A 12,760-nucleotide genomic window follows, 5' to 3' on the forward strand; every position below is an offset into this window, starting at 1 on the left:
AATAAGAGTCTATCATTAATAGACGACTTTTCTAGATTTGTAATTCTTTTAAAATGTTGCTATATTTTTAATATTATTCCTAAAATTGGTACATATTATAATTACCCTTAAAAATATATTTTTAAATATAAAAAAATAAATAAAAATATTTATAAAATATATAAAAAATTTAGATTTTATTTATGATAGGCAATAATAGACTTCTATTAGTGTCTATATCAACGTTACTGTCAGACACTCTATTTGTGTCTATCGTCTTTATAATTGATAGAATCTGAAAATTTTCAACATTTTGTAAATGTTTTCAACAATTTTGTCATTTAAAATATTTTTTCATAAAGAAAAAAAACTTTGGTGTTGTTTAGAGCAAAAAGTTGGTTTTTATAATTCTATATTATGATAGTTGAGTTATAATAATTTTAGTTTGGAGCGAATAATTTTAGTTTGGGTTATAATAGTATGTGTTCGAGACGTAAACTATTTTATTTTGACAAAGAAATAACAAACTTTAATTTGTAGCAAATAATTTAAAAAAAATGATAAAATGTAAAATAGTAAAAACAGTAACAAATAGTAAATACTATAGCATGTGAAAGTTTTAAAATAGTGTTTACTGTAACTAATTAGACAGCACAAAATAATATTACAGTGCAGCAAGAGATCATTAATATAACAATAAGATAGCGTTGGCTCCCAACAGTCTTAATGATAATAAATGAATTAAGCATATTTCTTTTCAAAATTTTTTTTTTAAGTACGATTTATGTATATTCTAAATAAAAAAGTTGAATTACCGGTCAATTTCTAAAAATAAAAGACCAAGATTCTAAAAATTATAATTTTCATTTTCAAAATTGAACTTAATTTTTTAAAAGCATCAAAAGAAAATAGATGATGAAATAAGAAGTTCAGTGTGAATGATGTTTATAGCCTTGATTTTAAAAAAATTATCAAACAACACTTCAAATAAGAAATTAGGGAGAAATAGGAAATTGATATAAAAAGTAGCATAATAATGGTAATGTATATAAATTAAATTAAAAATTCAACCTTAAGAAAAAAGGAAAGAAAGAAAGAAAGAAAGAAAGAAAGAGAAAGAAAAAGGGGAAGACGAACATTAGTGGAAAGCATTTTCTCCGTTTTTAAAAGGCAGGTAAGGTGTTGGGTTGTGAAATTGGCACCGACTTGGATGTCCCACCAAATCACATAACGACATATTGCCTCCTTTCTTCGCCGACACAGCCGTGCCGGTTACGCAATTCCCTCCAAATCCAAACTCAACTAACCTACCGCCTTTTTCCCTCGCTACTCACTACTATGTTTAACATTTTTTATTCAATAAAACTGTTTTAAATTCTGAAATATAACCAAATATTTATAATCTATATATATCAGTATCTATTTGTATTTATTTTTGTTGACGAATATTTTTATTTATTTTCATTTTATTAAAACTACATCAAACATTCAAATAAATTGTTTATTGTTATATATTTTTCTTTTATTTGTTATTTGTATTTTCCAGCATTTTATTTTCAAACTTTAAATATAATGATTAAAATAAGCATTGATGGAAACTTAGAAAATACAATATTAACGGATTAAAAAGTCTAAATTTTTATTTAAAGACGAATACAATCCAAAATGATTTAAAAAAAATTACGAAAATAAAATCTCCATCAAAATTATTGTATATAGACCATAGGAAAAAAAAAAAAAAAAAAGAGATATATTTTTTCATATTCATTTTGTTATTTATTTATTATTATTAATTAGTTAAACTATAAGTTTAATATCTATTATTTCAAATGTTAACCATTTACTTGATTATGACTTAATAAAACTTCATAAATAGTCTTAAAGATTTAATTAACCGCAATAACAAGATTTTAATTAGAAACTATATAAGTTAAATTTTAACTTCCTTCCAATCGTAAGAATTAAATTTACAAATTTATCTATTATTATTAAATACACGTATTAACATTATATTTTATTCTCAATTTCTATAATATTAACAATAGAAGTCAATCTATGCTATATCAGAAAGAGTAATACTTTGAGACACGATGAGCTACACCCTATTTTCTTGTATCCTACCCCCAACTATACAACAAATTTTTTTTAGAAGTATCCAAGAAAAAGAGAATTTACCATATGAAAAAACTGTGATCATACAACTAGAGGAGTATTACATAAAGATGATGCAACCCATGATTTACTTCCAATATTCTTTTCTAGAAAAAACACTCATCTATATCTTTTTACATATAATTTTAAACCATAAATAAACTTAAGATAAATTATAACCAATAGATCAAAGTTACCTTATCCTAAATTGACCCAATATTGACATAAAAAAAAAAAAAAAAAAACATATCCAAGTGAGTTTCTTTGAAGTTTGGAAAGAGAAATTAAATTGGACGAGATGGCTCAATTAGCCTGTATATGGACCTCAAAGGTCATGGTCGAAGCTAAGGTTGACGAATATCTCGCACGTGATACCCATATGCAATAGGCTTCAAGTGTTCTATTTTCAAAGGGATAAAGGATATAGAATCTTAAGCCTAAAAAGATGAAGAGGACCTTGACATAACTCTATTATAAATAGAGCATGACAACCCAACGTAAAGTAAGTCTTTCTCTCTTTTTTTGGCTTGCTCGACTCTTTGCTAAATACTGACTTAAGCAATGGAGTTTCACCGAACATATATATGCGTTTCTTCTTTTTTCGAAATCATCATTTCTTTTTCAAATTATAAAATTATCATTGAAGACATGTGAAGATCAATTGGGTCCTCATATTGGAATTGCCATCAACACACACCTTAACTTTAGGTCGTTATATCATTCACAATATCGATTGTTTATGCATATTAATTCTAATCGTCCCTTTTACGAATGAGAAATGACACATTGGTAATTATCAAAAGCAATAAAATTCATATGTCTTATTTCAGATACAGGCTTTAGAAAGAAAATAAAAAAGATCACAAACTATTACATTTACAAAAGCATGGTCATTATATAGAATCGAAAATTTGATCGACATAACCTGAAATGCAAAGCTTAGGGACAGAAATGTACATTATTTATTATTCAATTGAAAATAGGTTACTAATTAATTGAATGAAATTAATGTCACATAAAAGTTCCATTACAAATTCATCTAAGAAAGATGTAGGAGAAAGGAAATTAAAAGAAGAAAAAGAGAAAACGGTATTTGTTGGGTGTTACGTAGAGCACATAGTACGCCCCAAATTCCTCTAAGCCATTAAAATCTGTCACAAAAACCCTCCAATAAATAAATTTAGAAATCAACATTTCATTTCCCCTCCATCTATCAATCTATCAATCTATCAATCTATCAATCTTCTCTCTCTCTCTTTTTAATTCTCCCAAAATCACACATCCAATTCATCCGATTCCCCCCTGACAGACACATCTCCACCGCCCTGCACCCACCACCATGGTCCGCTGTCTCTTCACATGCTTCGGCAAGAGCGACGAGAGCGGCGCCACGGGTATCTCACACGAGAGATCGTCAGCAACGGCGGAGGTAACGGCGGAGGAGCAGCAGCAGCAAGGGCGGGGCGGAGGCGTAGTGGTGGAGCTATTCTCATCACAAGGATGTGCGACGTCACCGGAAGCTGAAGTTCTGGTGTCGAGATTGGGGAGAGGAGATTTCGAATTGGAGGCGCCGGTAGTAGTGTTGGCTTACCATGTGGATTATTGGGATTATATGGGATGGAAAGATCCGTATGGACATAGCCAATGGACGGTGCGGCAAAAGGCTTACGTTGAAGCGTTAGGACTTGATACAATGTTTACGCCTCAGGTTGTGGTTCAAGGCCGGGCTCAGGCTGTTGCTACCGATCAAAGCAGTCTGTTGTCTATGATCAAAGATGCCCCTAGATATCCCTCTCCTACTTTTCAGGTTTTTCTTTCTTTCCCTTTTCTGTTCGATCAAAATTTAAACATTTTTGTTCCTTTTTCCCTTCATTTATCTCATATGCTTCATTAATATTGTTACCAATTAAAATTCATGTTATGTTTAGGATCTCAATTAAATGAATTTCAATTGTTTATATATTTTGAAAATAAACCTTAGTTGTATCATGATGTGTTGGATCTATTTTCAATCCTTTACCTTTTCTTTTCTTTTCTTTTCTTTTCTTTTCTTTTCTTTTCTTTTTCTTATTATTTTATTTTGTTTATTTATTTATTTTGTATGTGATGAGTAGGTAAACGAATCAAGTGATTACATCTTGGAATGCAATTGCTTCTAAAAATAATTGATTATATTTTTAATATACCTACGTCTCTGGTTTATTTGTTCTATATGAATTTTTTAAAGTATTTAAGAGATCAATCATGTGTCAAATAACTTTATAAGTAACATCTAGATCCAATTGAGCATAAAATTAAATTTTATATCGGTCAAGTTGTCAATTTAGTCACAAAACTTCCAAACTTTTTCATAAATTTTAAAAAATGTCTAATAGTTGTTATTAAACTTTTAATCTTATATCTAACTTGTTTTCACAGTATTCTATATTTTTTTTTTTTTAAAAAAAATACTTCATTTAATAATTTAATTTTATATTTAATGAATTTTTAAAAGTTTAATTTTTCTATTAAAAAAAATACGTGAATTAAAAAAGTATCGTGGTTTATTGGAGAAAAGATTTTTTTTTTTTTTTTTTTTTTTTATATTTATAAATATTTTGAAAAGTTTTGTAAGTAATCTCATGAAATTAATAGATATAAAGTTGAATACAATATATTACGTAGATTTGAAAAGAAAAAGTTAAAATAAACACACATATCTATTATCTAATACGTAGAAAAACTTGGAAATGAACATGTCATGTTAATTAATTTTAAAATGATGAAAGTTGAGTACTAAATTAAAACAATTTAAAAAATTGAAAGTTAGGGAACATACTTTTAGAATGTTTAAGAAGAATAGATAGCTTCCAACACAAATATTTATTATTTATGGGCTAAAGATGAAATTTAATTGTTAAGCAAATTACTCACATTAATCAAAATCTGGACGGAACAATTCCCCAGGCCACTTTCCAGAGGCCAACCACCGACAGCTTGGAAGTTACCCTAACCGGAGCATTGAGGACGAAGGTGGACAGCGACGGCGCAAACGTAATGGTGGCGCTGTACGAGAGCGGCCTGGTCACCGATATCACCGCCGGCGAAAACAAAGGTCGGGTTCTTGCCAACGATTTCGTCGTAAGAAAATTCGAAAAGCTCTGTTCCGTCAAAGACGCATCCGCCAAGAAAACCGTCTCTGGCACCGTCACTTTCTCTCTCTGGGAAACATTCGACGGCGCCAAATGCGGCGTCGCCGTCTTCGTTCAGAACAATTCACATCATATTTTCGGTTCTCAGATGTTTCAATTGCCGGAAGATATATGAAATTTAGGCCGAAATTGGACTGTGTTATTGACTTTTCCATGGAGCTTGACAATGGCGACCGGTTTTGATTCCGGCCAAGATCGATCGAGGCGGCCGTTTTTATGTACATGATGTGTTAAAAAATGTTTGGTAGAGTTTGATTGTTTAATTTCTTTTCTTCTTCTTCATTCTTCATTATTTCTTTAAATAGTTTTGTGATTCTTTTTACTACTATTACATACTTTTTTAAAAAAAGAAAAAAAAAAAGAAAAAAAAGAAAACAAGACATTGGTGGTATTTTTTATGTGGGAGATTGGATACATATTCCAATTCAGAAATTTAATTTGCATTCATACATTATAAAATTTTATGTAGCCTAAATTTGTTTGTTTGTTTGCGTAGCCTCTTGTTTTCATAACATGACATTACATTTTCTCGAGGATGTCATTTTTGGGAGTTGAAATTCGTTACCACATTTTATCTTATAAGTTTGATTTGTGTAATAGCTACAAGTTAACTAACATAATAAATAATTTAATATCATATAGCATGTTTCATTATGAATGATTTTAGAACGATTAAAATTACTTTCTACGTATCTAAAATTATATTTTTAAAACACCCAAAATTACATTTCCTTATGGGAGGTGATCTGATAGAGACCCGCGCTACTACTCTAATGAGTTAATTTTGTCTTTTAGCATCATAACGTCATCCTTCGAGGGGGATTTTGACTATTTCATATTCTTTTTTACTGTTTCATGTTTCTTTTGACCTAGTAGTTTAGTTATGGCTTCAAATTGTTATGTTTTATCTTCATTTCTTCGTAATACTCGATTCTACTTCTAAATTGCTTGGAAACTATAAGATAGCATGTTTGAAAAGTTGACACAAAAGGAAGAGAGACAATCATTTGAAAGATAATTGACACAAAAGGATTTCAAGACAATCCATATGGCAGAAAGAAAATTTTATTAAGAAATTACAAAGATGAATACTTTTGGGTGAATACTCTTTCACTCTCTTAAAACTTACTCACTTTTCATCTCGTCTAATGTTTCTCTCTAACTCTATTACTCTTCTTTCTTTTTATCTTTGTTTGCATGCTTTACAAATAAGGTCACATCTCTTATTTATAGGCATGAGATCCTTAGAACCCAAGCAAAATGATCTCTTTAGGTTATTCTTAGATACTACAAACTTTTTAGATATTTCTTGGCTTATCATTTTTAAAAGAATTTTCTTTGGATCTTAAATATAAAGACTAAGATATTTCTACATATTTCTTCTTACATACGTTACAACAAAACTGGACTTTAATGTTGGTTTAAAATTGACATTAGTTTTAAGAGGTACGATGTCGGTTGGCAATCAAAATTTATGGTAGTGCTATTAAAACCATTTAATGTCGGTCGGCTTTGATGTCAGTTTAAAACTGACATCAAAGAGACCAATAATATCAGTTTAAAACCAACATTAAATTAAAGAGGTACGATGTCAGTTCTAAACCAACATCTATAATCGTATTATTAAAGCCCTTTAATGTCGGTTGGGCTTTGATGTCAGTTTAAAACCGACATTGTACATTGTCTTCTATGTTTGTTTTTAAAAATTTATTTTTATTAATTATTGCATTGTTGTCTATTTTTATGATGTCAAATTGTTTAAAAACCAACATTAATTGTGTCGGGTTACGTCAACAATGGTTTTTTAGAAACTATAATATTTCCCATTAATTAGTTGTATATATACAAAATGAAATCTTAATATTGTGTACGTTTATATATACAACTTGGCTCCAAAAACAAAGTGAGAAGTTTAACTATTACATTAATCATTATTTACAAAAAAAAAAATACATTAAGAGAGTTGGTTGTCTACTTTGGAAGGTTTAAATTAGTCCAAAATCCACCATAAATCTTAAGCAATCTTATGAATTAGCCCACACCTACAACCGGCAACAGATAGGAGTAAATAAATTAAATGTAAAAATCGATACTCAAATGAAGAAAAGAAAGAAAGAAAGATACTCAAATCAAGTTTTGATGCAATCAAAGTGTTGTGGAATTTGGTACATTACATTGAACTCTATTACCATTCCTACAACAATGGAACATATGCAGAAATTCCCTATGGCTATCAAGACCTACAATCGAAGCAACAGTAATAAAAGTAAGACAGTTAGAGGTCGTTTGGATTGAGGGAATAGGGATGGGAATAACAGTGCTAGGAATAAATGCAATCATTTAGCTTTCTATACGAGCATTCAACCTCTTATACGATCGTTTAGCTTTCTATACTATCATTTACCCTCTTACGCAATCATTTAGCTTTCTATACGATTGTTTACTATCTTACTTCTTACACGATCATTTACCCTCTTACTTCTTACATGATCGACTAACTTCTTACACGTTCGTTTACCCTCTTACTTCTTACAAGAAAATTACGATAGTAGGAGCGTAGGGTAATATAGGTGGTATAGGAGAAATTAGATTGCAATCTCCGGATATCATGATTTTTTACCAACATAGTCAATTTTTAGAGGACCCCCATCCAAAAGACAAGCATCAACTAGAATAATGTCGCCAAGTTTAACATAGATTACGTTCCCAGGAACTAAAATGAAAACATCTTGCTTGCTCTACCTTCCATCTCTGAGAACCTTCATTAGAAAATTAAAAGCCTAACAAAAAAGTTAAAGTACTGTGGTTCCACTAAACTTTAAGCATCTCAAAGACATATGAAATTAAGCCAATAAGGTACAATTTCTAGCAAAAATGTAGCACACACAATAATTCATCTCTAATACATTGGCTTTGGGAGCGAGACGAGAGCCATGAGAGTAGCTGCAACATTTTCTACATTGATTTTCTCAATAAAATTGATTGTAGAGTTAATGATAAGTAGAGTAATGAGACCAACAAAATTTTGCCAATTGGAGGGCTTTCCTTGCAAGTGAGTAAATAGTACTTAGAACAATGAATGACAAAGGAGATACGAAAGAAAGAAACATAAATAACAATCCCCATAGCTGGGCATTTACTCCTTCATTTACAAGTATAATAGCCATAACTGTAGTAGCTTCTATAACCCATGATAAAGGATTCCACTTGAAACCCAAAAACTTTAAAACTTTGCTTTCCTAAAACCATACAACAAAAAAAATTTATACCAAAATTAACAAGGTTAACCACAATTCTACTAATAAGTGAAGCAGTACCTTCTTTTCCTCTGGCAAAAAAATCTTCAACCTTTCCTCATTAGCCTCACTGGTAAGATCCTCTTTGCTACATCTCAGATTTTCAAAAACCTCATCAATGGGTATATTTTCCTGCAGTTAAACAACATAAGAATAAGGTAAAAAAAAAAAGCCAATTAAACACCAAAAGGGCTTCAAAATGCTTAGATCTGTCTATGTATATGTCACTATTTATCTGTGCAAGCACGTTCAAATCCTAACTCATCAGAAAAAAAATCCATGATTTACGACCATAAAACAACCAAGAATCATAGTCAGAAAAGGAACGAAGAAGATAAGAAATCAGATGATGTTGAGTCGATCTGAATTAGAATAAATAATCAAAATCTATCAATAGAGACCAAATCAACAAGAAACCACAATCAATGTGTAGATCTACACCAGATCTATCGATCTACGAACTTCAAGATGTCTACCAAGAAGAAGACAAAGTTAGATCTGCGAAATAAATGTGACGGAGCACCAAAGAAACACCAAAGAAATGCGATGTCTACGAAATACGTTGACAAAGAAGAGATGGAGGATGATCTTCGATGGTGGTGGGCATAAGGATGATTTAAGCACGATCTGGGACGACACAATGGTGGTGGCACGACTTGGTTTGCCAGATCTTTGGCAGGTCTTCGACGGTGGTGGGCACGACGACAAGATGGTGGTTCGACGGTAGAAGATTGAGTGATTGAGAAGAGAGGGTTTGGAGAGTTTAGGGTAAGATGAGATGAGAGGGAAGAAAAATGAGTAAAGTGAGAAGAGCGAGGAGAAAATTAATTTTACAAATAAAAAAAATAAGGACAACTTTAATGTTGGTTTTAAATCGACATTAATCCTTCCTCTTTAATGTCAGTTTAAAATTGATACTAAACATCTACATTTTAAAAACCGACATTAAACATCCATTTTCATTTTTTTCCAACCAACATCATCGGCCATATTTCTTCTAGTGAATTTACACATCTTCAAGGTAATTCTAGAGAAATTTATTATAGATTCTCCAATAAACTTCTAAAATAGTTAAGGTTGGTTTTACTTCAACATTTCCCCTCAATGCTAACTGTTTTAGCTCTTTTCATCTTCTCAGGTTGTTGAAATTTTTCATGGTTGGAAACTTTTAGCCTTCTAGCATTGAAATGACCCAACGTTGATTCCTTCTTAATGCATCTACTTCTTCTAAACCATTCTTTGATTTAATGATTTGTAATGTCTCTTTGCATGTTTCTGGTCTTGGAAAAGAAAATTTCTCTTTCTTTGTAAAAGTAATCTTGAGGCAAGTGTAAAAGTGAGAAAATTACCTTTTTACCCTTTAGTTTTCTCTCTCCTTTAAACTCATTTGCAAGCTGTCAAATTTCTTTTTCTTTCATTGTATTTATTTTGTTTCTTTTGTTTCTTTTGCATATTTCACCGAGAGAGAAAAGAAGAAAGAAAATAGGGTTTCAAAAGGGGGTTTCTTGATGGAAGGTGAAGAGATGAGAAAAGTGAACAAGATGATGTTTATAGTGGTTCAACACATAGCCTACATCCACTCTTCAAAGGTAAGAATCCTTTTATTTAACATTCTTTGTTAAAATAGATTCAAGACAAAAAGAATTAATTTCGTACTACAACTCCTTTGTATTTATTCTGTAAGTTTTCTTCTTAAGGCTACAAGACTTTGATTTGTTATTTTGTTGAAGATAACTTCCTTTTAAGATAACTTCCTGTTCTAACAAAATTAGTTGTAACTGATTTGATTCTTTTCTTTAACGAGTGTAGAAAAGAAGTTGAAGCCTTCTTGCAGAAGATAGTTCAACAAATCTCAACAAATCTTCCTCTTGAACTGTATTCTGCTTAAAGCAAGGTATTTACTCAACTTTATTTAAATCTACAACATTTAGTAGATTTAAACATTGTTCAAACTTAGATTTTGGTAGGGCTTTTCTTAGAAAATCAGCAACATTCTCTTTAGTTTTAACTTTTTGGATTTTCACCACTCCCTTTTCAATGATGTCCCAAACAAAGTGTAATTTCACATCTATATGTTTAGTTCTGTCATGGTATTGCTAATTTTTTGTGAGATGAATTGCACTCTGGTTGTCACACATTAACTCTATAACTTCTTGTTTGTAGCCTAGTTCTGAAACTATTCCCCTTAGCCACATAGCTTCCTTCACAACTTCAGAAACAACTATAAATTCTGCTTCAATAGTTGATAAGGCAACTACTGATTGTAAATTTGATTTCCAACTGATAAGATTTTCTCCCAAAGTGAAAGCAAAGCCAGTTAGTGAGCTTTTTTTTTTTATCAAGATCTCCAACAAAATCAGCATCCACAAAGCCTCTTACTCGTAGTTTAGAATCATTAGGAGGTTTATAAAGCAACCCCCTATTTTCAGTTCCAACTAGATACGTGAAAACCCATTTAGTTGCCTCCCAATGAATCTTGCCTGGGTTTCCCAATACCGGCTGACAAGACTTGAACTGTGAGTTAGATCTGGCCTAGTACAGACTATTAGATACATTAGACTGCCTATAGCATTAAAGTACGGTACATAGCTCATTGCTTGTTTGTCAGTTGGATCTTTAGATGAATCTCTTGCTGATATTTTATTGTGTTGTGCTAAAGGTGTAGAAACTACCTTTGAGTTAGCCATATTGAATCTGCAAAGTACCTTGTTGGTGTAGGTCTTCTGAGTTAGAGATAACTCATTGTTATTTCTATCTCTCAAGATTTCAATTCCTAGGATTTTCTTAGCTGCTCCTAGGTCCTTCATATCAAATTCAACATTGAGTTGAGCTTTGATTTCTTTTAACTTGATTGGATCTCTCTCTGCTATTAACATATCATCAACATAGAGTAAAAGATAGATGTAATCACCTTCAGTGAGCTTCTTGTAGTAGAAACATGGATCATATAGACTTCTAATAAAACCTATCAGGCTGATATAGTCATCAAAACATTTGTACCAACACCTTGGAGACTGTTTTAGGCCATATAAAGACCTATTTAGTTTACACACCAGCTCCTTTTTACCTTTTACTTCAAAACCCTTAGGCTGCTCCATGAAGATTTCTTCCTCTAAGCTTCCATGTAGGAAAGCAGTAGTAACATCTAGCTGTTCTAGCTCAAGATATTCACATGCTACAATAGTCAGTAGGATTCTTATAGAAGTGTGCTTTACAACAGGGGAAAAAATCTTATTATAGTCTACACCCTCCTTTTGCTTGAAGCCTTTAGCTATTAGTCTTGACTTAAATTTTACTTTGTCATTCAAATCACCAATCATCTTCTTCTTGAAAACCCATTTACAAGGAATGATACTTTTTCCATGTGGCTTTTCTACTAGTTCCCAAGTATCATTCTTGTAGAGTGAATTAAGTTCATCATTCATGGCTTCTTTCCATTGATTGCTGTGTCTACTGCATAGAGCATCTTCATAACTGTAAGGCTCATCTTTTATAGTCTCTATAGAGGAGTTAGCTATGCAATCTGCTCTTGCAAATCTAGAAGGAGGCCTAATGGTTCTTCTCCCTCTATCTCTTGTTAAGTTATAATTTGTCAAGTCTTCTGCATTTTCTTCTTCCTCTTCTTCTTGAGGATGAAAGCTAGGAAGAGCTTCTGTTGGAAGTTGATCACTACTGCTAGGGTTTGAGTCTTTCAAATTTGAATGAATCTCTACTTGGTGGCTGGTAGAAGGTTCATTCAAATTCTGTTCAGCAGAAGGTATTACTTTGATAGACTCCATATAGATTTCATTCTCCTTGAAAACAATATCTCTGCTTATTAGGCTTCTTTCTTTAGAGAAATCCTAGAGCTTGTAGCCTTTGACACCATCAAGGTAGCCAATAAACATACATTTAAGAGCTCTAGGTTCAATCTTGCTTTGTTTGATGTAGACATATGTTGTACACCCAAAAGGTTTTAGATTAGAGAGCTTAGGGGTAGCTCCAGTCCATCTTTCTTCACGAGTCTTCATGTCTATAGAAACACATGGGCTTCTACTCACTGTATAGGTGGCAGTAGCTAAAGCTTTAGCCTAGAAAGTTTCTGAGATTTTTGCCTCTGAAATCATACATCTCACTCTTTCCATCAATGTTCTATTCATTCTC

General features: G+C 31.6%; 1 protein-coding gene across 1 annotated transcript; it reads left to right on the forward strand.

The window, feature by feature from the left end:
- The first annotated feature begins 2,634 nt into the window (after window positions 1-2,634).
- LOC103494992 (uncharacterized) lies at window positions 2,635-5,796 on the forward strand. The gene is made up of 2 exons (XM_008456404.3): window positions 2,635-3,937; window positions 5,077-5,796. Exons 1-2 carry the CDS (start codon window positions 3,470-3,472, stop codon window positions 5,434-5,436), a joined length of 828 nt encoding a protein of 275 aa, XP_008454626.1. The 5' UTR covers window positions 2,635-3,469; the 3' UTR covers window positions 5,437-5,796.
- The last annotated feature ends 6,964 nt before the right edge of the window (window positions 5,797-12,760 follow it).

Source organism: Cucumis melo, chromosome 4 (assembly GCF_025177605.1).
Source record: "Cucumis melo cultivar AY chromosome 4, USDA_Cmelo_AY_1.0, whole genome shotgun sequence".
Classification (NCBI taxonomy): domain Eukaryota; kingdom Viridiplantae; phylum Streptophyta; class Magnoliopsida; order Cucurbitales; family Cucurbitaceae; genus Cucumis; species Cucumis melo.